A 23,883-nucleotide genomic window follows, 5' to 3' on the forward strand; every position below is an offset into this window, starting at 1 on the left:
TAGTGGTTGGACTCAATGACCTTAAAGATCTTTTCCAGCTGAGATGATTCTGTGGTTCTAGATTTATAAGTGAACAAATAGAGATCTAATTAGTTTTTCTGAAAACAAAAGACCTGTTTTCTTTCAGATATGAAGAATAGTTTTGTCACTCTTATAAGCAAACTAGTAGGGCTTTTAACCTGCGTCGTGGTGCTTCGTTGCTGGCTCAGAGCTGGGGAGAGTTTCAAGCAACTTCTTATAGGAGCCATCTTTACAGCCCCTACCCCCTTACTAGAAACAGCATCATTTCAAACCATGACAACCTGAACTTGTGGTACAGTAGAAGAAGTAATCTGCATTTTATTCATTGATCGATTAACAAAGATATGACTAGAATATACTAACATGCTCATAATAGGAGATTTTGTTGTATACAGTTTCCACTAAGTTACATGAAACTAAGAAAGGTGTAAAAGCTTTTCCGTGTTTGTGTAGACTCCCCATTTGCAACCTACTGTGTACTAACCGTGGCTTTCACTGATTTGCTCCAAGTTTAAGCCTGCTTCAAAGTTAGCTTAACAAGTAACTATGTGGCTGAAAAAGATCAGTTTTAGAACTAAGGGTTTTATTTTTGTATTTTATTGGGGGTTTTATTTGTATTTTACATTTTTTTTATTGTATTTGATGAAGCCTTGCATAATTACAGGTCTTGTTAGACAATCATTATTGCATTTCACAGGGCACTGGGCTCTTCACTTTTTTCTTTCAAGATGCTCCTTTTGTGCAAGATATTTGTTTGAAATCCCCTAGGTAATTTCCTTTCTTTAGTTTGTACTTATGCTTTACATTTAGATTGAAGAGCTAGAAGAGAAGCTGAATGATGCAATCCATCAAAAGCAGCTGTTGTCTTTACGACTGGATAGTCAACTGGCATTACAGCAAGAAGATGCTAGGTATGATGGAAGTAAACTTAAGTACTTTAATAACTTATTAATAGGAGTTTAATTCATAGACAGTTACTGGAAACTGATGATTATGTGTTGTAGGAATAGGATTAATTTAGCAGATTATGTCAGTATTTCTGTTCTAAAAACTGAATTTACATTTTTTTTTTCATATCAGTAAATTTGAATTGAGCTGTCACTGTCTGAAATTTGTGTCTTTGGTTTTTATTATTACCTGGATTCAAAATTTAATAGGAGCTGGGAGTATGAACATTCTTAAAATGAGTAAAGAGGAAAAGGAATAGGTAGAAGAGGCAGGCTTTGTATCAATTTAAACTGACTTTTAAATAACTCTGCAGCCTAGATGACTTGGGAAAGGTAAGGGGACATTGTTTAGCACTTCCAGTTACAATTGCTTATTGGTCCTAAGTGCTTTGAGTTGATGATGTAGAAACATACTTTTCATCTTGCTTTTCTGAAACAATTTGAGTTAACCTGTGGCTGAAAATAGAATGGCTGTCAGGTTTCTCCAAATTACTTTGTCAATTAAGGTTTTTAACACCTGTGAAAAAATAGCATTACTAAATAGTCTCATTTTACAGTAGGGGATGCACCATCTTATAGGATGGGCCTAATTCAAAGTCATATTCTGTAGTAAACCTAGAATAGATTTAGGAATGTGAAGCCAGACCTGAGATTAGTTACAGCAAACTAAGAGCAGCTATCAGAAAAATGTCTGTCATTCTGTGTGCTTATTTGCTGCAGAGTAGAATAATTTTGTGTTGGCCATATTGGAGTTATCCAAGTGCTTGGTAAAAAAGTGCTGATATGCAAATTGTTTTTACTTGGCATAAAAAGGTGGAACTACTTTCCTTTCTCCAGTATTTACATTAGTTTTCCCATCAGTCTTTCACCTCACTTTGCATTCCTATTTAGCAGAATTGTACACTATGTACAGAGTATGTCCTTGTGTGACTGCTTTGCTGACTTGGGACTTCCTTTTGTCTTTTTGATACTAGTGGAGCAGATATCACTTTGTAGTAGTAGCTTGTATTTTTAATAGTGTTTTTTGAGGCAATGTAGGAATTTAATGCGTTTTGAAGAATGATTGAATTTGGATTTACCTCAGTCACTAATTGACCAGGCCTTGATCAGCTGTGATGTCCATCTTAGAATTGACTGGCACTGACCCTATCAGTTACAGGGGAAGCTTCAGATAGATCTTTGTTTAAAGAAGCCACCCCTGTAGGCCCCTGCTACCAACACCTGGCCCAGGCAAAACCACTACAGTTCAATAGTTACAGCTAAAACCTCCCAAAAAGTTTATTTTTAAAAGCCTGCAACTTTGTATGTTACAGTGAGTAGAAAGTGAAGGGTTGTATGTGGCTGCAAGTAAGCATGTATGTCCTGAAACTTCTTATGGCACAAATTGAAGTTACAATTGCTTTACTTGGTGTTTTACTAGTTCCTTGGGTTTTATGTGGAAATATATTCTGCTTTTTTATGGTTTTAACTTTTTAATTGGTAAATTAAGACTAATTTCTAAATTCAGATCACCATACATGAAAACTTTTTGTCACTTCTCAGCTTTGGCTTTGCATTATGAAGTTCCTGGCTTTTTATATATACTGTTTGATATGACTGTATAACCATAGTGGTGTACATTCATGGACTAATTACCTCATCTCTCTGTAAATTTTCCCCTCTACAAAATGAGCATAGCTCACTCCCTTGCCAGAGTATTGTGAAGGTTTATCACTTGTATTGCGCGCTACTTAATGTCTTCTGTTTTCAAATCCATCTTGAAGAAAACATCAGGCTCTAATGAAACAAGAAATGGAAACTATTTTATTGAGACAGAAGCAACTGGAGGAAATGAATCATCAGCTAAGGGAGAGGGCTGGAGATATCCGTCGTAGCTTGCGAGACTTGGAACTAACTGAAGAGAACTATGAGAAGCTAAAGTCTCTGCCTGAAGATCAACTATCTATCCCTGAATATGTTTCTGTGAGTATTGTGCTTTGTATTGGATGTATCCTGTCAGGCCTTGCTGTGCTTTGAATTTGTGGCTAAAACAGTGTTTTGGCTACTGCTGCACAGTGCTTGCACAGCATCAAGACTTAATCTTTTTGCCATTCTGCCTTCTCCTGTCCCCAGTGAGCTAAGGGTAGTCCTGAGATTGAGAGGGGTCACAGCTGCACAGCTGACCCAAACTGGCCAAAGGAATACTCCATACCATCTAACATCCATTATTTCTGGAGCAAGCTTCCCAGGGAAGTTGTGGAGTCTCCTTCTCTGGAGATTTTCAAAACCCACCTGGACACGTTTCTGTGTGACTTGATCTAGGTGGACCTGCCTGAGCAGGGGAGTTGGACTACATGATCTCTAGAGGTCCCTTCCAACCCCTACCATTCTATGATTCTGTGATTCTATGTTCCTGCCCAACAGTGTAAACTGGAGGTAGAGGAAGAACGAGCAGGTGGAGGGATGGCTTCCAAGGTGGTTATTGCCTAGAGGCTGGCTGGGCATCCATCTGCTTGTGGGAGGTGGTGAGCAATTGCCTTTGTGTGGCTTTTTTTTAATCTCTCTCCTTCACTATTCATGAAAAAACTCAAGTGTCAAGTTTTGCTTTTTTCCTTCCCAGTCTCTCTTCTGTCCTGCTCCAACTGGAGTCAGTGAGTGACCAGACATTAGGACCTTCAGAGGCAGATGTGCTTCTGGATCAGTCTGTTACGACTGCATTCCAGTAAAGAGCAGAACATTTTAATCGTAGCTTTTCTAATGTCTTAAAAAGAGTCTAAATGCTGATGGATTTTAAGAAAGTCAAGCAGATAGGATGCCAAAATTAAATGGAAGACATACATTGATGATATAAATTACAGTAGGCTGACATAAGAGTTTCAAACTTGTCTTGCCAGAACCACAAGTTGAGATGGCTCTTGCAAACATCTCTTACCTTTCCCTCATGCTTTCTATTTGGCCCTTTCCTATCTGACTAAATGCAGGAGATAGTGTACCTTAAGGTATACTTCATGACTCATTTTCTGAATTTAAGAAGTTTGTTAATTATGGCAGGGGGGTACTATACATACAATAAAAAAACGTTTTCACAGGCTGTGGGACATGTCCAGAACATTCTTGGATTGCTTTTGAGAATGAAGAGGATTGAGAGATACAAATCTTAATTTGCAAAAATATTACCACTGTACTTATGTTTAGAGCTTGTAATTGTAAGGAAACTGTAAATAATATAATATTTAAAAGCTTAGTGCATTTGTGGAGATATAAATGCTGCATGAATTAGTTATATTGCTTGTTAAAGTCATTATATACTGTGCCCTAGGTATGTATAGAGAAGTAAAACTTATCTAAAGAATGTTTTTGGGAACATATCTTCAAAGATTCAGAACTTGGACTTTTGAAAGTACTACGAAAATCTTAAGGCTCTGAGTGATAAACAGGAACACTTAGCTTGAGGCCTGGTAGGTTATTACCACCTCACTGTCTACTGTACCCATTGCCCTCTATAGAAATATTTTTATTGAGTTTTTATAGATTTTATGTTTTTTGATAAAACAGATTTTTAGCACAAACCGAAATCAGTGTCAGCTAGCTTGTAATTGATATGCAGGAAACTCCAGGACTTCAGGACCTGATCAATAGTCAGTACAAAAGAGAGTGTAGACAGGCCATACAAATACCAGGAGTTATTCTTAACAACTGTTTTAACTCTACCACAATTAGGGCACTTAGATTGTACTTATGAGTAGAAAAAGGCTCTAAAAAAGATATAAGGAAGGAGAACTGAATAACAGCTACCTTCTACCTCTAATCTACCTTTTCTTCTTGTATTCAGCCAGTAAATGCTACTTTTGTCTGTGACACAAACTCTACTACTTAATGTGTTCAGTGAAGCCCAGTTCTTTACGCACTTTTTTAAGTCCTTTTCTGACAAAATTTTAAGTCCCTGGAGAAGGCATTCTGAAGATATACTGTAGTAATATGTCTTCTGCTTCTTCTCGACTCTTTTGGCCACAGGACCAGTGTGAACCTGAGAGTATCAGTTAAGCTTAGTGATTGTTTAGCATTATTTTGAGTCACTCAGCTGATACCAGTGCTGGGAAGCTACAGAACTGTTTTGCATATCTTGTATATCCATCCATTTGGCTTCTGAAGGCTAGGAAAGGAAAAAATGAGTTTTCTGATGCTATTTCCTACCTTGCTTACCTAAGGAGGACTTGTGCTTTTCTCAGGCAGATAAAAATCTGTCTCCAGTTTTATATACAGACTAATAGTAAAGTCTACTGGTATTAGGATAAAACTCTCCTTGGTGAGAAATATCTCTGCTTAGAGAAAACTTGAGCAAGAAACTTATGATCTTTTTTTTTTTTTTTTCTATTTTCAGTTAGCAAATAGCGCCTTACAATTCTCCAGGACAAAAGTAAATCAAAGAATGGTAGGGTTGGAAGGGACCTTTAGAGATCATCTAGTACAACTCCCCTGCAGAAACAGGTCCACCTACATCAGGTAGCACACAAACATGTCCAGATGGGTCTTAAAGACCTCCAAGGAAGGAGACTCCACACCCTCCCTGGGCAACCTGTGCCACTGCTCCCTCACAAATAGTTTTTTCTTATGTTTAAATGGAACTTCTTGTATTCCAGCTTCATCCCATTACCGCTTATCCTGTTGATATATATATATATATATAGTATTTACACTTTATTTGAAATCTGATATACTGGACAAACAACAGCAAGTGCTTAAATGCAGATTTTGTATTTAGAGATATTACAAGTTTTAAATGCTAGAATTAAAACAAACGTGAGCTGTTTTTCCACTGTTCTTCCACAAAGGGGTGCAGTAGTGACATGTCAGAACTAACACTAGCAACGGTTCCTGTTCATGACAAATAAATATGATAGTTTTATGCATCATTCTCTTAAGATCTTGATTTCTTTTTAGCTTATACTGTAAAAACTTAGATTTAAAAAAAAAAAAAACCTTTTTTTAAGAATGGGTTGTTTTTTTATAAACAGTATATACAAAATTTGAAAGCACTTCAGTTATTAAACCGATGCTTGGCAACTGAATCACTTAATTTGTTTGGTAAAGTCAGCCTCTTGTGTACTCACCTGTAAAAATTTGTCACCTAGTTGTTTAAAAATGGTATCTGTGAATTGTTTGATGCAGTTTTGATTGCCATGTCTTTGTGGCATCATTTTGCTGACTACAGCTCAGTTGGTCTTTGTTTAAGAAGGCAGATACTGCATAGTCTATTTTGGGGTTGAATGTGGCATGATGACATAAGTTAGAGTTCCCAGGAAAATCACAGTAAAAATACAAGAAGTTAATGGAAAAGCTACGAATGGTTTAAAAACACCTACAATGCTTTAAGTGTTTTACTAATTAGTGTCAAAGTTATATTTTAAGGAGGTGATTTTTTTTAATGAAAATTTGAAATTCAGTTGCTCAATTTCAGATATAATCAGGCAAGTTCTTACAGAATCCAGTTAGACAAAAACTGTAGTCTGCGGAATCTTTATTTAAAAGACTAAAATTGTACTTCCTCACTGCATGTACATTTCTAAAGTTTGGGGATTTTTTTCCTAGGGAAATACTAGAAGATTGTTGTAGTTCAGAAGTTAGAAAGAGCCTGCAAAACTAACTTCACAGTTTGGTTTCATGCAAACCTGTTAGAAGCAATATGATTTTGTGGATAGACATGAAGGAATAGAATACTGTAAGAAAAAAATATTAATGAAGCAGTAAAATAAGACAATAATAGTCAGTTCACTTCCCAGGATAGAATTGCAATTTATAGTTTTAACTGTAGCATCTGATGGTTCAGTATGTCATTTGGAATTTTCAGAACATGAACAAAAATAGTTCTCATACCGTATTTTTTATTTAATTGAACTGTGGTTTTAAAATTGCATGTTGCCAACTTAACTGAATTAAAATAGCAATTATATTCTGGGAAAGTTTGCATGTGTCAATTAAAGGTAACTTTATCCAGCATATGTCCTATTTTAGCTTATCTTTGCTTTTCATCTAAAGGTAAGGATGCAAAGTGGAGTATTCTTGTTGAGTACAATAAACTCAAACATCTACAACTTTCAACAAGTACAGTATTTTTGAAAAAACGTGAAAACAAAAATGGAAGAAAACCACCACTTTTTAGAAATTTTAATTTTTCTGCCTTACTACTGAACTTCCAGTCACGTTGCACACTTGCTTTATTGTATAAAGCACACTACACGTTTGTTCACAGATTTCCATGGCTTCCATGTTTTTTAGAATTATATGTTGTCAATTATATGGAACAGAATACCCAGAACTTTTTTTTTTCCTGCTATTTACAGGTAGCAAAACAGAGACTCCTGTCTTCCTTCTACATGGAAGTGTAGTACAGTTTGCTTTTAAATGGTTACTTTTATCTGTGTTTTCTTGCTTGTATTTCTTCTTTAATCATATATCAAACAAAGCGTTAATGATGAGGGGGATATGGAGTAGCTTTTGCATTAAAATAGTGCTTAATTATCTAGTATTTTCTTTTCATCCCCAAAACAAACATTTTATGGTATCCAGTAATCTGAGAGTAATAACCTCTGTGTACGTGTGTGTGGGTGTATATCAAAAAAGCTCTTTCTTCTTTGTTTTGTCTCTCTGGGTCTTAGTACTGACTTTGTGGTTTTACTACTGTGTTTTCTAGTATTTTTTTTCTTGTTCAGTAGAAATGTTCTGGAAAAGTTTTACAAATCTGAGACTTCTTTGTCTGAGACTGTGCCTATGATTGGAGTGGGAAAAGAAAGGAGTATGTGTTACAGATTTTGAATTTTTTAAAAAAATGCTTTTTGCAAGGCTTCTTTTCAGTGTTAATTTAGGAGATGCGAGTCTTTCAGAGGCTTAGCTGCATATTGCAGCTGAACCCATATCACAGGATGCTACTGCTTGAAAGTGTGTCTGGGGGGTGTCACAGTTCTTCCTCCTGATGTGCTGTTCCCACTTCCTCTGCTTGCTCTTGGATTTTTCTTGGTGCAGGTTCAGCACACTGAACTGGCAGAAAACAAAACTAATCTTTCTCCATTTCTCTACACTCTATAAAAATTTATATTGGCTTAGGGGAAGTTAGCAAGTTAAATTGATTTATTGCAAAATAGACTTCTTTTTTTTTTTTCATTTATACACTGTTAATCAAGTAGGCTCTAGAGTTGGCACAAAGAGTAGAACCACGTGTTCCACAAGCAGCTCTATTGTTTAGTTGGGCAGCCTGACTGGGATAAATTTCTGTTCAACTAAGGCAGTTATCTTCACCTTTATTCCTCTTACTCAGTGCTAAGCACAATCTGATTATTTCTTAGCTGCCTCTGTCAAAGGCTACAGATACTGTCCTTGCTTCTACATTTCTCCACTCTCCTGGCCCCAGCCAAGTTCCTGGCATGCACTAGAAATCATTTGGGTGAATTATTGCCATAAAATGTTGAGCTGGTATGTTTTGGGGATTTTAGTTTTGTGATTGCAGTTTTGCTAGTCTCAATTTTGACTGTATACCTTGTTCTTCTAGATCCGATTCTATGAAGTTGTCCATTCCTTAAGAAAAGACCTAAGTGACCTACAGATGAAAAAGGACAGCCTAACAGAAGAACTATGTGGGTACAAATCCCAACTGAAGTGTCTGACAGAGGTCTGTGTATCTTAATTATCTCAATTAAGAAACTATGTAGAGATATATAGCAAAAAACTCATTCTCCAAATCATTATTCATGTAGAACATATAAAATCTGTATGGCTACCCTGCAAGATTTTCTTGTGAGACTGTCCAGGATAGACTCTCACAGCTTTCTGAGGGCAAGGTTGAAGGTAGGAAGCTGAGGGAGGAGATCCATCCAGTATTGGTTGAAAATACAATGATGATTCAGTGTGTAGTTTTTGAGATGGCTATGTCTTAATAGTAATTTGCCTAACCTTTTGTTTTACTGATATAAAAATGCATTTTTAAAGAATTATTTGGAGTTACTTCTTCTCTGTTATGCTTTTCAACATTTGTATTTTATTTTTCCTGTTTATACTAAAGAAAAAGACAATTTGATCTTGGCAAAGCTATAAATGCCAGAAGTAGAGAAACAAATTATCTGAATATATTTATTTTTTAATTTGGAAATAGTAGAGGAGTTGAAACAATATGAAGAGAATGTTGTTTTTAAGGTATTTATGAGTATTTATACTATCCTTAGTTTGTATACAGCTAGGATGATTTGTATTTTAGCTTTGTTCCACAAAAATCTGGAGTTTTGATAAAAGTTTCAGGTACACAGAGTATATCCAAGTCATGGCTAGCAGGGATTTAAATGCCACTGGCATTTTACTACTTATGAACTAATTCTTTACTCGTCACCTTTTTTTTTTACTCAATTTATTTACAGAATAATATTACTTTCTTTTCTCTGCATTTATGTGCTTCAGAATTATTTTTCCTTGTCTCTGGTCATAACTGAAATTATATTAATCCTATTAATGTTGATTTATGTAAGTATTTTCCTTCATTGTACATGTAATGTACTCTGACTTAATAAATTTCTACAGGAGGATTTCAGCCTTCCGAGATTTGACTGATATCTGTATTAATTTTTTTTCTTCAGTAATTTAATGGGATACCAGATAATAATAATTAAAGTTGTGTTAGAAATTATTTTCTTGGTACATTGACCTTTAATACCAAAACGTCTAATTTTGTTCTCTTTGTACCACATGGTGGCAGTATCCACCTTTCCCACTGATTTATTTTTCGAAGGTCAAAGTTTGCTCTTCTTCAGAAGTTGATGAGAAAGCAATAGAATGTTGTGTGTGTTGAACTGAGGTGGTTCTTTGAATGCTTATGCCCTCTTTACATAATCATACTTAAAATGAGAGATAACTAGTGACAATGAATACCTCATTAAAAAGAAAAACATAGAAGACATCTAGATATTGAAATGTCATTAGAAAAAAAAATGATTGATTGTTAATTAAAATTGTTCCTTGGGATTCTCAGGTTTTAGATAAGGTCACTTACTACAGTTTTTCCATATGTACAAAAACCACAAATCCAAGTCTTCACCTTACCTCTTATGCATAGAGATGACAAGTTTTGGATAGTTAATGAAATGTGGCCTGATATGAGATACTTCAGAATCTTCAATGTAATTAATATAAAAAAGATCACATACCTATGAATCTCTTGCAGTTTACAAAAAATGTGGTTTCAAGGCGTATTGTTGGGTTAACTTACTTATTTGAGCTCCTTCAGTAAGGCCAGGGTTTATTACAAGGAAATTTATCAGTAGAAAATAAAACACAGTTGCATTCAGAGTCTTACTTAAGGTCTTACTCTGTTCTTTTACTTTTTTTGTGATGTTTGAATCGTTCCTTTTTCCAATTACAAGAAACAGTTGCTGAAGTTTCTTGCCTATTTTTTAATAATTTACACTCCTGAAATCCTTCCTCTGGTTTCCCATGTGGTGTTCCTTACATTTTAGTTTCTCCTGTAGTTGCAATATTTCAGTTCTCTACATAGTTTATCAACCAAGTGTCTGTTCTGGCTTTAAAATGTCTTTAGTGAAATACTAATACAGACATCTGAAATACAGTCATTACCTATGTTTAGACATTTTTATTACTTTTTTCTTTTGTGAGAATAAACCATTTGCTACAATACGCGTTCCTTTTTTTTCTGCAGATAATTAAGGTTCTTCCTAATGAGTTTCAACATGTTTTCTTTGCTTTTTGTGGAAAAAGATAAGCTTAGCCCAAATCTTTCTATTAACTACTAATGACTGGAGGAGGAGGATTTTGCTGGCATTTCTGCTTGTTTATGACCAACAGACTAGGTTTCAGTAAGTTTCATACGTGTAAATATTCACCCAGAATGAAGTAATGAGAAATATGAGAGAACTGGGTAAAGACTCTCTAGTCAGCAAAGAACTGAACAAGTTTAAAGGAAAATCCAAACTTGTCTAGTATGTTAAGCCAACTCTAGGAGAGCTTAAATATGAAATTACCTCACCGGGTAAGACTCATTGCCTGACATTAGCTATGTTATTTTGTGACAGGATGCCTCTAGTCCTTTAATTTGGTCAAAGGAAATGAGCTCTAATTTTGTTGTTGTTTTGAAGTGTGAATGTAAGGCACTTTTGATTATTTTATTTTCTCTGCTTGTGAGCCTTTAATACTGTTTTGAGAGAAAGCAAAGCAGCACATTTCTGTTCTCTGATGGCTGTTACGATGAGCTGATAGGGCTGAGTATGGGTTGTATAAAATCAGACCTTGAAGACCCTGTAGGGTAGGGAGCTGCTTCTGACAAGTGGTAGGTAGCAGAGAAGAGTGTGCAAGGACTGATTTCTAGCACTGGAGCATAATCTCATACAAACAGCTAGTGACAAACGTCTTTTAACAAAACTTTCTCGTTTTAAAGTGATCAGTATAAGTGGTTCTGCAGTACCACCACTAAGTTATTGGGTCTGTGTTCATTTATTGTCTGATTTAAACTACTGGGATTCCTCTGATTTTAGATGCAACAGCAACAGACGGGGGGGAGGTGGTGCAACTGGTAAAAGCGATATTCTTGTATTGCAATAGTGACTAATGTCTAACCAAATGTGTAGTATAGACTTGGTTCAGTCCTTCTTTTACAGTGCTCTGTACTTAAAGTATGAATAATGTTGGCACCACCGCCTTGGGAGGTACAGATAGAGAAGAAAGTACAGCTGTAGTGTTGCATTACCAGGAGCTTCCCAGAAACAAAACCAGCTTCTGATGTGTGTGTTCCCATGTTGAACATAAGTGTACTATTTTCAGAGTTGTTTGCTTCCAAAAGTGGTTAGAACCTTACCTCAAACAGATGTAATTTACCACTGGTGTGTTTCTCTCAAGGCTGGGAGAGAGTCTGAGAAGGAAATTCTGCTTTTCTTTATAGCTCTAGAAGATTAAGTATTGCTTTCTTCTTCTGGCTGTGCACTTCTTGGCAATGTTTTCCTGGAATGCAGTGTTGATACAATTTTATCAGGGCTTCCTTTCTTTAGTTATTTTTTTCTGTAAAGTTGCCTTCAGGACTTGCAATCAAATTTATAGTATGACAGTTATCTAAAAGCTGTGGTTAGCCTAAAGACAAAGCTGGATGTATGTAGGACAAAGATCTCTTCTAAGACCCCATCTCTGAATCAGGATTAGTAGCTGTCAGGTCTTGCTGGACATACCTAACAATTTTCTCTGTAATACTGTTTCCCAGCTGGAGGAAAAACATTTCTGTAGTCTTCAAAGAATGAACTAAGTAATTGTGCTCAAAGATTCAGCTGGCATTAGATGTATCTGAGCATTGTAAAATTGAGGCCACTGTTGCTGCTCCAGAAGGACTACATTCCCTAAGATTTCTTCTGTAGTAATGAAATCTGTAATTAAAGACTGCACTCTAGAACCCTTCCCTAGCCCCCTGGCACAAAATCTTTCAAGCAGTGCTTTGATTACTTGGTCTTTGTGTCCCTCTCTAGAAAGGACAGACAAGGCCTCAGTTTTAGTGTATAGATGTGCCTTGCTTCTGTTATTACCATTAATATGTACTTTGTTCAGTTAGCCTGGGCCAGTGCTTAAAATTTCCAAGGCTCAAGAAAACTTACATATCTATGAAAATTTCCTTTCTTATTCAGTATCTTTCTATCTCTTTTGAGATGTAGCTCGTATAGACTGCTAGCTGTTGTTCAGAAAGTACCAGATGGTTTCATTCTAGTCTCAAATACAGTCATTTCAAGGATTCCATACTGTAGGACATCATGCCAAGTATATAAACTGGGAGGGGCTAAGGGGAGGGGTGAATCTCTGCTCAATCGTCCGTCAGCATGTGGTAAGAAATTACATTGGGCATCACTTGAGTTTTTTTTCCCCTCAGGTTTCATTTCTCTCGTTTTATTATATTCCTTGTTATTACTATTATGTTTTGTTATTTTAGTTAGTAAACTATTCTTATATCAACCCATAAGTTTTACTTTATTTTTTCCCCTCTATTCTCCTCCTCTTCCCACTGAGGGGGGCAGGGAGGAGTGAGCAAGTGGCCCTGTGATGCTTAGTTGCTGGCTGGGATTAAACCACAGCAGCTTTTTATTCTCCCTGCTTTCTTTGGCAACAGAGGCATTTCTGCCAAAGCTTTTCTTTTTTACCTTTCTTGCAGAGCTTCCCTGTTTTGGAAGTAGCTCAACATTTTTGTTTACAATTTTTAGTGGCAGATAACACCCCATCTACAGTCTTTGGCAGTTTACCAATTTCATATCAACACACTAGAAGAGGTGTCATATTTGCCCAGTTAGGTATCATTTCTTCCTGACATTTGGACAGTTGTATTCAAATAAATAATGTATTGACCAATAATTTTTAAATATGTACTATGTGTACAGATTGAAGCAAAATGTCATCTTTGCTAAATAGCAGCACCTCATCCAAGTAACTTGAGGGATTTTAGGTACTTTAAGACCTTTAGACCCCTTAGGATATGAACAGAAAGTGCCAGCTTGTGTAGGTGATACTTCAAATATGAAGTTATTTTAAATAAGATTTTTAAAAGCATTTTCTTCCACAGACTTATCTGGAGAAATGTGAATTCATGCTATTTGTGCTTGATTGGCTGATTAATCTTTTCCATTCATTTCTGTTGTTCATCTTCATATCCGAAGGAATTTTGAAAGATCAAGTAATGCCTGTCGTGTACAATTTTGTTCAAAAAGTATGTCCCAATTTTTCTACTTGAAGTTTAGATTGGTGTTTATTTCAGTGACTGCTATAAATTGCCGTTTATTCCAGTGAAGCTGAATATCATAAAACTTAGGTCTGTCATTAGATCTTTACTTTCTCTGCCAGTTTGGGTTTTAAATGGTTCAGATCAGGCATGTTCAGAGTCTTCTTGTTAGAAACATCCAACTGTTGACAAGGTTGGTAAACCAAATGAAAGCGGTTCTTGGTAAAGACTGCTTCACATGGTCTGTAGAAACCCGCTGTACTGACTAATACTGGGTCTTTTAGCTCTGTGAAAAACTTTCCTGGTCAGTGATTGTCTGCCCACCTCACAAAGGACAGGTTGGTTTGTTTTAGCCACCTCATCTGTCTCGGTTGGTGTTCTCTACAGTAGCAAAAATTAGTAAGAAGCCGAAGATGTCATGCATTGTTGGCAGGATCATTGAAAACATGTTCTGTGCAATTCCTGTTTTGTACTATTTGTCCTTTATTTTTTTCAGGTTTATAGGCTTTCAGTTATTATTTATTGATGTTATTTCCAGGACTTCATTCATGTCCTTGAAAGTGCTCTATATCTCGGTCCTTTTAAAAGCTCCCCTTTTTGCTTTAGCAGGTCAAAGCTGTTCATCAAGACTTCTAAGCTATCTCTTGAAGATAAATTGAAAGATAAAGCTGTTCCATTGCAGATATTTGAAAATCAATTCAGAGTATATGTGCGTTGTTGTAAATTAAACAAACTTCATCACGTGCAAAGCAAGGCCTATTCTTACTGAGCACAGGCAGCTTGTTTATATGTCTTCCAGATGTATTGCTATAGAAGTCCAGAAGCTTATGTATCTGCTACCTGGAGATGTACACATCATATAGGAGGGGGTTTTTTATTTGTTAGTCTATAGACTGTCTATTGGCTTGCATTGTCACATTTATTCTTGTGATTAAAATACAACTTTGACACTTAAAAGATAAGGTAGCTGGAAAACAGTGACCAGTAGAATTAGCAGAATCTCGATTTCTTCAAGAATTGTAGTAAATCTTTAAAAACAAAACAAAATGAATCCTCTTTCTTTAATAATGTGTTTCAACGATTTGATACTTTAGGTATGTCTGAGTGTCACTTTCTAAAGTAGAATTCCCCTTCCTTCCCGTTCCCTGGAGTCATCATACTATTACATTAACACCTGATTTGTTAAGTAAAACCCAAAAACTAATTTAGGTCTTGGATATTAGAAGGAACTAATTTTGTAGCTATTTAACAATTCTGTTAATTGGCATTTCAGAACTGTTGATGACATTTGCAGAGAAGTTAACCAATATTATTTCATACTTTGATAGTCATCTTCTTGCTGCTAGATGTGTAATACTGTAGGAGTTTCAATAGCCCACTCTGTGAAAGGCATATGAATTCCAGCATGGTATTAGCAGCAGAATGGCACGGGATATCCACAGCGGAATTGGATGCAAGCTTAATCTCTCAGTTTGCACTTAAGTGCCCTTACCACCATTTCGTATTGCAAGATGAGTCATGTGTGCACTGTAGTAACAGAGTACTTACACAGGGTACCTTGAAACTAGCTAATTTGTAGACAACACTTTTAAAAACATCTGACAGAGGCTTTATATATAATGCCATGTTAACTGGTTTAAGACAGTGTTGTGTAGTGTTAATTTGCTTAATATATATCCATTAATTACACTAAATATAAAAATAAGCCGTATGTAGCAGTATGTTAGTATGAATAACATTGATGTCTTAGCTGACCTATTCTCAGTGACATACCATCCAAAATCCTCACGAAAACTTTCTCAGTGTTGTGATCTTCTGTTTGAGATCTAATGTGCTTTTATTGCAAGTGAGCATTACTAGATTTGTAAAATATAAACCAAAAAATCTTATTTATAAATAGCGTAGTTATAGTAAGTTTAATTACTCAGGGAGATTTTCTGTAGTATCTTTAGTATTTAGATGTGGAGGTTTTTTTCAAGAAGGCATTTTGTCAGTGTTTATGGTCCCTGTGAATTTGATCACTGTGTTCTTTGAGACTTTCCATCCTTATCCTAGAATATTATCCTTGTGTTCATTCCTCCTGGGAAGCTGTATATAAGAGTTGTCCACTCCATATATGCTGTTATCTTAAAAGTTTCTTCTTTATTAGAAACTAGTTAGACATGATTCGTGTCCTCTCATGTAACTAAAGCATAGCTTTCACTTTATTTTGAAAAATTATGCACTCACACAGTGTCCCTTATTGCAAAATTAAAATTAATTAAACAGAACTCAGAAAAAATCTAAATACCCAGGAGGTATTCTCAAGTTTTTAACTAGCAAATCTTTTTGCAGTCATCCCCTTATCCCTAGTATATGTGGATGAGCATTATATTTTAGTTGTTTTTGTGAAGAAATTAGTGCAGCAGTTAGGACAAACAAATAAGATGAGTTTGTGAAAATAAATGCCTGCTTTGTACAAAAGTATGAGAAATGAAGTCTAGGTTGGGAATTAAGGTACAAAATTCTGTTATTCTCATGGTAGGGGAGGGAAAAGTATGATGATTAGAAAATCTCTTTATCTTCAAAATGAATAACCAGTGCTTTAAAACACAAATGCTTCCTGTGTGTTCTTTTGGTTTGGTGCCTTTTTTCTGGTTCGAGTAGTAGTGTCTCAAAGTATATGAGGAGGTAAAAAAAAGGGGAAGTGGAAAGAAATGCCAATAGCCCATTAAATAAGCACTGTTTTCTTCCCCCCCCCCCCCCCCCCCCCTCCCCCCCATCCCCATTGGTTTTGGTTTTTTTACTTCCTCCATCGAAGCTTTTGGTGATAAACTTCAAACAACACAAGTTGTCAGATACTATTTGGGGGTAACTGGCTGAAATTTTTCATATAATTACAGAAGTTATCAAACTTTCTGAAAAAAACAATCCTCTCTTTTTTTTTTTCAAGTCGACTAGCAAGTATCTTCACAAGGAAACCTGTTAGAAAATGTTGAAAAGGTGATATGACTTTCTGCTCCTACTATAGGTTTGTCTGGTTGTATATGTAAGTGTTGCTGTTCTTGGAAGTTGTGCTAATGGACAAATATATTAGAAAAAAATAGGTACATTAGTTATTTAGTATAAGGTAAAAATAAGTTGAGTATTGGTTTAGCTGGGTACTTTGTGACGTGCTAGATTTCCAAATACTGAGACAAATGAAAATACTCCCACTTGAATATTTTTAATAGGTCTTCATAAAATGTAGTTGATGATCACTTTAAGTAAATATCAGTATAGCTGTGATATAATTTCAAATTTTCTTACCTTCTAGAGCTATGAAGACGAGAGGAGGAGTCGGTCAGAGCTTGAGGTTAGATGCCAGCGTTTAACACTGGAACTGGCTGATACAAAGCAGATGATTCAACAAGGTGATTACAGACAAGAGAACTATGACAAAGTAAAATGGTAGGTGTCTCTGTAGCTCAAGTGTTCTACTGACATAGAAATGTTAATAGATAAACTTCAACCTAAATTGACTAGAGTTTTTCATTTTGATTTTTTTTTTTACTTAGGCACATTACAGATTTTTCCTTAGCTAAATCTACGAATGATTCAATTCTCTCCTGTAGTGTATTGCAGTCATAAGCTGAACAGCATTTTGTAATCTGATGCATCAAATTATCTTCCTAAAAGTTTATATTTAGGGATTTACTGTGCTTTCCAAAGACCATACCACTCTCAGCACAATTAAAGAAGGAGGAGCTGTTGATGCCGAGCATCTTAGGAAAAAATAGTACTTGTTTAGAAGCAATGATCTAACAAAAGTGCCTGTGCTGTACTGTCTGGTGCCCACACAGTGAATTAAGAGGACAAGACCTTGGAAATTAATATTTAGAACTTAAAGTGTCCTTGTAACTATCAATTTTAAAGGACTGTTATGAGAACTCTTTGTTCTCATAAGAGAGAACCTTAGAATTGCCTATAGTGAATTGATTTAACTGCATGAAGTCCCAGTGACTCTCTTCATTTCTAAACTACAGATTTTTTTTCTAAACTATAGAGTTCTAGCCTATACTTTGAATGGCTCTCTTGTAAACTCCAATGGCAAAATAGTGAAAATGGACTTCTTATAAATAGACTCATAGACATACACTGCATAGTTCAGTTCTCAAATGGCTTTTTCAGTGTACTTGCAAGTACAAGAAATCTGGCCTTTGGAACGTTTGTTGGGGGATGGATTAAAAAATAGGGATTATGAATAGAAAACACCCTGTCAGCACCTTACATGTTCATACTGAATGAACTCAGACCCAGTAACTGACACAAATGACTTTACCACTAATGCATTTGAAGGAGAGTCTGTGTTCTGGATAACTTTTCACAGCTGTATGTTCTAAAACAATCTTGGAAACTACCTGGAAGCATATTGCAACTATGCTTTTAGTACCCATATTGATGCTATGGTTTGCTTCCCATGTGCAACTGCATCTTAAGTGGACTGTAATAATGTTCGTGTGAATGGCCCCAGTGTTTTAACAGTGTACATTTAACACAGCCTTCAATTGAAAAAAGCATGAATGAACGTGCCAAAACTATATTTTAGAGAGTAGGTTGTATTCATCTGGGTAGGCACAGATGAAGGAGAGGGGAGAGCACTGTTGGCATGACTGCATGAGGATATTTGGGAGCAGGAGTTAATCACTTCCAGACTTGTTTCTACCTTTAAAAATGCTATGTCAAATCTTCGAATTCTGGCATACTACAAGTTACTTCAGTTTTAAAGCTATGCTCTGCTTAATATAAAACTGGTTAGCGCTTTTCTTTTCTCCAAACTACAGTCTCATACCGGTTCATTCATTTCACTGTTCTGACAAGGTCAGTTAGAGTGGAGACACAGCTACTTCTTTGTGCATATGGAAAGCACTCTTATTAAGGACACCAGCTTAATTTTTGCAACTGTATAATGTACATTTTAAACATGACAAGTGGTACAACCCCCTCTAGTTTCAGGGGACTGTATGTAAGGGAGAGTAGCAACCAAAGAACGAGTATTTTGCTTTCTGTTTGATTAGGAAGATGGGAATGGAGTTGCTTTCCGTTTTCATCAGACTTGAATATTTGCAAAAGATTCGGGAGAGTGTCTGGGAAATAGTATCAAAAGCTTGATAAAGGTAAAATGGTGGACAAGGCTACGTAAAGCTCATTGCGAAGAGGAGAAATGTGTAGCCCGAAGTTACATTAAAAATAATTAGAGGAGGATGGGAATTCAGGATTATCGTACTATGATTTAGGATCTTTTTTAAAAAATAATTAAAAGCTAAGAAAATGCTTTTGCATAATAAGATACTGTTGCAGGTGTTAATAACTAAAAAAGGTAAGATTAATTGCCTTACAAGTGACTGGTTGGAAGAAATCAATGTCATGAACAAAAAGAAGTCTGAGAAGTGACAAATGAACAAAATGAAGTCTGAGAAGTGACAAATGCACAACAGTCTTGCTCATTACATTTTATCTAATACTTTCACTTCATTTTAACAGTGACCGTGATGTATTTGAACATGAATTGTCAGAACTCAGAAGAAGATATGAAATATTAGAGATGTCGCACAAAGCACAAGCTAAAGAAAGAAATGACTTATCAAAAGAGGTAAATGTAAAGTTCTTATTTCAGTAATTGTCTATTCCTTCATCTCAGGAACTTGATGGTTTGTTTAAACAAGTCTGTCAGGATCACCTATAGAATGATGGAATCATTTAGATTAGCATGGTCCTCGGAACACCTGCTGATCCAGCCTTCCCCTGCAGTGCAGAGCCAGCTTAGGTCAGGTTGCTGAGGGCTTTGCCAAGTTTTGAGCATCTCCAAGGATGGAGATTATACAGCCTTTATGGACAATCTGTTCTCCAGTGTTTATCCCCCTTCTTTGTGAATAAGTTTTTTAATACATAATCAGAGTTGTTGCATCTTTTTTTCTGTTAACTCTGACTCTTTCTATGCATTCTAGTTGCATAGGTGAATATTACAATTTGAGGTTTTTTTCCCCGTCCAGATTTCTCTTCTGAGAACTGAAAAAATGCCCCATTTCTCTTGGTCCCTTTTCCATCATGTGCTTTGGTCCATGATCATCTTGGTAGAGCTCTTCTGATCTTGCTCCAGTATATTAATGTCTGTCTTTATACGGAACTCAGAATGGGACACAACACACCAAACACAGTCTCACAAGTACTGGACACAGGATAACAATGATTTTCTTCAACTTTTTGCCTACACTGTTGCTAGTACAGCCTAGTAGGTAGGCACTTGGCCACCTTTGCTCGCAGGGCACGCTTCCAGCTCATATTTAGTTTGTACAACAGATATTTGCCTATACGATTCATATTTCCTATAGAGATGTTACGGGAGGTGGCTGAGAGCCATGCAAAAGTCCAAATAAATGACATGGACCGCTGTTCCCCTCATCCATACAGGCAACTGGGTTTGCTAGGCACAGTTTGGCCTTGGTAAATCCATGCAAGTTGTTTCCCATCCCCTTTTCTTCCATATGCATGGATATAGCTTCCAGGGGGATTTGCTTCATAATCTTTGAAGGGACTGAGATTATATTGGTGACAACTTCGTGAGTCTTCCTCCTTGGAGATGGATTCTGGTCATCGGAAGTTTTACTTGCTTGCTGTGATATTTCAAACAGCTGGCCAGCCTCACAGCAACAGTTCGTTATCTCCCTCAGCATTGGTCAAGTGCTTTCTGTTTTTCCCTAGGCATTACATACACAACATTTTCGTAGGCCTCAAGCTTAGTCTTCCTTTGCTTCAACCTTCTAAGCTCTGTCCATAAGCTTGGGACCTGGGTGGACCTAAGAGCAAAATTTCAGTGAAAGCTGAATGTTGTGTGTATGCTTTATCCCTCAAAAGGTGCACTTTTAGCTATAACTTGCCTTAGCTTTTTCTAGCCAGTAATGACAGTAGGGTTGAGCTACAATATGGCTTGTGTTTTGTTGTGTATTTTTTTCTAGGCATCAATAGGATATGTAGTTCCTTGTCTTTTTGACTCTCTAGTGAAATAATGGTTCAGTTGGCCAAATGTTCCTTCAGTTCGCTGACACGGAAGTTAGTCGAACCCTCCTCTTTCTGTGATACTGCATGTTGACAAGAATTCCAGTGCTGCTTCCCTCTTGGGCAGGACCATCTACTAGGGTAATGGATGTTTTTTCTCTAAGACATCTCCGTTAGTCTTTGAGTCATTCGACTGGGAAAAATGAATCAATGACGCTTCAAGCACAGAAAAGTTCTCATCTTTTTTAGGGTTTCAGGGAGCTCTGATCCAATTAGGTCGGTCACTTTACTCAGATATCAGTCACTGCTATTCTGATAGCACTAATTTTGCTCAGGGGAATGTGTTTCTGCTGCTCCAAAGACATTCCAAGAGCCAGATGCCTGTTAGGTCAAGAGAAACATCCCTTGCTGTTTCTCTCTTTGATCATTCATTCATCCAGCAGGCACCAATTTTGTTCAGTGATGGCTCCCTGGACATGTAAAATAACTTTTGGGTCAAGGGACAGAGATATCTGTAGAGAGTGTTTCCAAGTCCGCTGCCTTGATCTGTAGGACTTTCAATGGTTTATACCAGTACAGGCTTCTATTACTCAGTATCCATTTTCACTCTTTCTGCATCTAAATCGTTCATAGGGGGGATTTCTTCAGTTGAACCTCTAGGATTAATTATTTGCCTTAGGTAACCTAGTTAGTATAGAATCATCTAAAACTTTGATTCACTAATGGTTTTCTACCGTAGTTTGATGTAGGTCTAACTTTGTGACTCCTTTTCAGGAGGGAGAAGAGGTTTTTACTGAATCTCAAGAAAAACTTTTTTGAGTTTATATCATTGACTAATGGTTAGTGCAACTTTGATGCAACTTTGATGCAACACCAAAAGAGAAATAATTGATTGGCTGTTCTGAGTTCATTTGTCTGTTTGGTTTTTTTTTTTTAATGTGATATGAAAGAGACGCTGTATGAGAAGTTTGGTTTTGACTTCTGTACTGGTCCAGCCAAGAATCAAATGGATGATCTTTGTGTGTTAATACTTCAGTAGCTGAGTAAATAAGACCAATTACGCCTGAGAGAAGTTACTATGTTCCTTAGTGTCTCTGTAGGAGTGTTACAGATAAAGTAGTGGCTATAGCTACTACTTTAAAGATAGCATTCCTAGTATATAAAGCATGTACATGATGTCTTTATAGCTTTGGGGGACATATTTCTGATAAGTTATTAATTTATCATTCTTTGAACTTGACATGTGACATCAAGAGCTTAAAGGCAGAATTCTCTAAGGTGATGAAACTGCATGTTGCTATCATGAGTGAGAAGCTGGGCCACTTTGCACTACTGCCATTATGTTCTGTGACTGTTCTCGGACCATGTTCACTTCAAATCAATGGAGACTACTTTCTCCCACACCTCTTTCTTGGAGTACTACTGATGACTGATAGAGTGATTATGAAGGCTGTTAGAGACTCACAAGATATTATTGTTTTTACTTTGGCTTTAGTTCAGCCTTCTGTAGCAACACTATGCTAAATGAAAATCAAATGACTCTCTTTGCCTTTGGTACTCTGGAACAATACCTTGTCTGCAATAATCATGATATATTTCAGCTTCAGAACTAGCAGTTTTAGTACTTCTTTATGGAGCAATAATCATCTTGTTGCCCTTAAGCTTTTCACTTCTGTTTCAGAGAATGTTGTAGCCAGTATGAGGACAGATTAGCACCAAGACCCAACATCTGTATTTCTGACTATTTAGTACTATCACTATTCAATACATCAGTGCTATTTATATACCAAAATATGTTTGGGGATGCTTTATGTCGTCTTCCAGGTGCCAACTACAAAAAAAATAAATCATGAAAACTCCTAAAATTTTAGTTTTATTAAAGTCTCTTTTCAGCTTAAAGCTTCACCAACCTGCTCCCATTAACCATAAGTGTAAATAGAGCTTTTTTAGTTCAGGTAATCTCACAGAAAAGAGTTAAAATGAAATCACAAATATGTGTGCATAGGTTAACGACTTATCTTGAAGTCCTTGTTAAAGTGTTCTTTTTAATGCCTTTTATAGCTGGCAACCATACAACAATCCTTCAACTTGTTGCAAAAAGATAAAGATTATCTTAATCGCCAGAACATGGAGCTTAGCGTTCGCTGTGCCCATGAAGAAGATCGTCTTGAAAGACTTCAGATACAGCTAGAGGATGCCAAAAAAGCTAGGGAAGAAATGTATGAAAAATATGTTGCGTCCAGGTAAGTTGCTGTGTGTTCACAGTTATTTTTCCTTTGTTTCTTGCAGAAATCTTGTTTAATTAAAAATATTTTCAACTTTCAGAGAGATAGTCCATATTTCTGTAGCTAGAAACAGAACACTTGTGTTGGGTATCAGGAATTTGTTTTTACAACCTTTGATAGAAGACCATAGTAGTGAAGATACCAACATAGAACGTTTTTGGCAACTGTTCTCTTAGGTGTATAAAGAAATTGATGAAGGTAACTGTAATGAATTAAAACAGAGGAAAATCTCTATTACACTTCTTACCCTCTGCCCCCCTCCATCTGCCTCAGATGACATATTAAAAATGTGAGTGTTTGAAAGATAATCTAAATAATTATTGCAGGATAAAATGTATTTAATTTTCACAAATGTTTAAAATAGGGCATGGTGTGTTTCATACCAGCTATTAGAGCTAGCAATCTTTCATACCTCAAGTTTCAATGCAGATTATCTAAATGTAGCCTTGAGAAACAGATTGATCACTGTATGCTAGCCACGATAGTAAATACTATCAAATCCCTATGCTATTTGATACAGCATATATTGGTAAAAATAATGTTTGGGGTGTTGAACAGGAAACACTACACTGTTCAGCTACGTGTCTTGCTACATATGTAATGCCACGCTGCTCGGAGTTACATCTCAAGTTGGAGAGGACCTATAAGGAGCATCAAGTCCAGCTCTCAGCTTCTTGCAGAACTATGAAAACTAGATCATGTTTTAAATCAGAACATCCAATTCCAAACCACATGTAGATTTTTCTTATTTAGAATTCAAGATTATTCAGTTAATGTTATTTCTCTACCCCTAGATGCCAAAAAAATTATTTCAATATATCCCAAAATTACATTCAATATTTGCCTGTGTATACCTCCTTAATGAATACAAAACCTTTTTTTGGTAAGCAGTGTCCTTAAA

At 36.3% G+C, this 23,883-nt stretch overlaps 1 protein-coding gene across 6 annotated transcripts in view; it reads left to right on the top strand.

Moving 5' to 3' along the window:
* The window catches only part of PIBF1 (progesterone immunomodulatory binding factor 1), a 118,191-nt gene that overhangs the window by 1,629 nt on the left and 92,679 nt on the right, over positions 1–23,883 (top strand). For all 6 annotated transcript variants that reach the window (XM_062020507.1, XM_062020506.1, XM_062020505.1 and 3 more), the window contains exons 3-8: positions 832–932; positions 2,732–2,930; positions 8,491–8,610; positions 16,979–17,112; positions 19,186–19,294; positions 22,759–22,940. In XM_062020507.1, the coding sequence (XP_061876491.1) occupies positions 832–932; positions 2,732–2,930; positions 8,491–8,610; positions 16,979–17,112; positions 19,186–19,294; positions 22,759–22,940 (845 nt within the window). The remainder of the gene's footprint in view (positions 1–831; positions 933–2,731; positions 2,931–8,490; positions 8,611–16,978; positions 17,113–19,185; positions 19,295–22,758; positions 22,941–23,883) is intronic.

This window comes from Colius striatus, chromosome 1, assembly GCF_028858725.1.
Source record: "Colius striatus isolate bColStr4 chromosome 1, bColStr4.1.hap1, whole genome shotgun sequence".
NCBI lineage: Eukaryota > Metazoa > Chordata > Aves > Coliiformes > Coliidae > Colius > Colius striatus.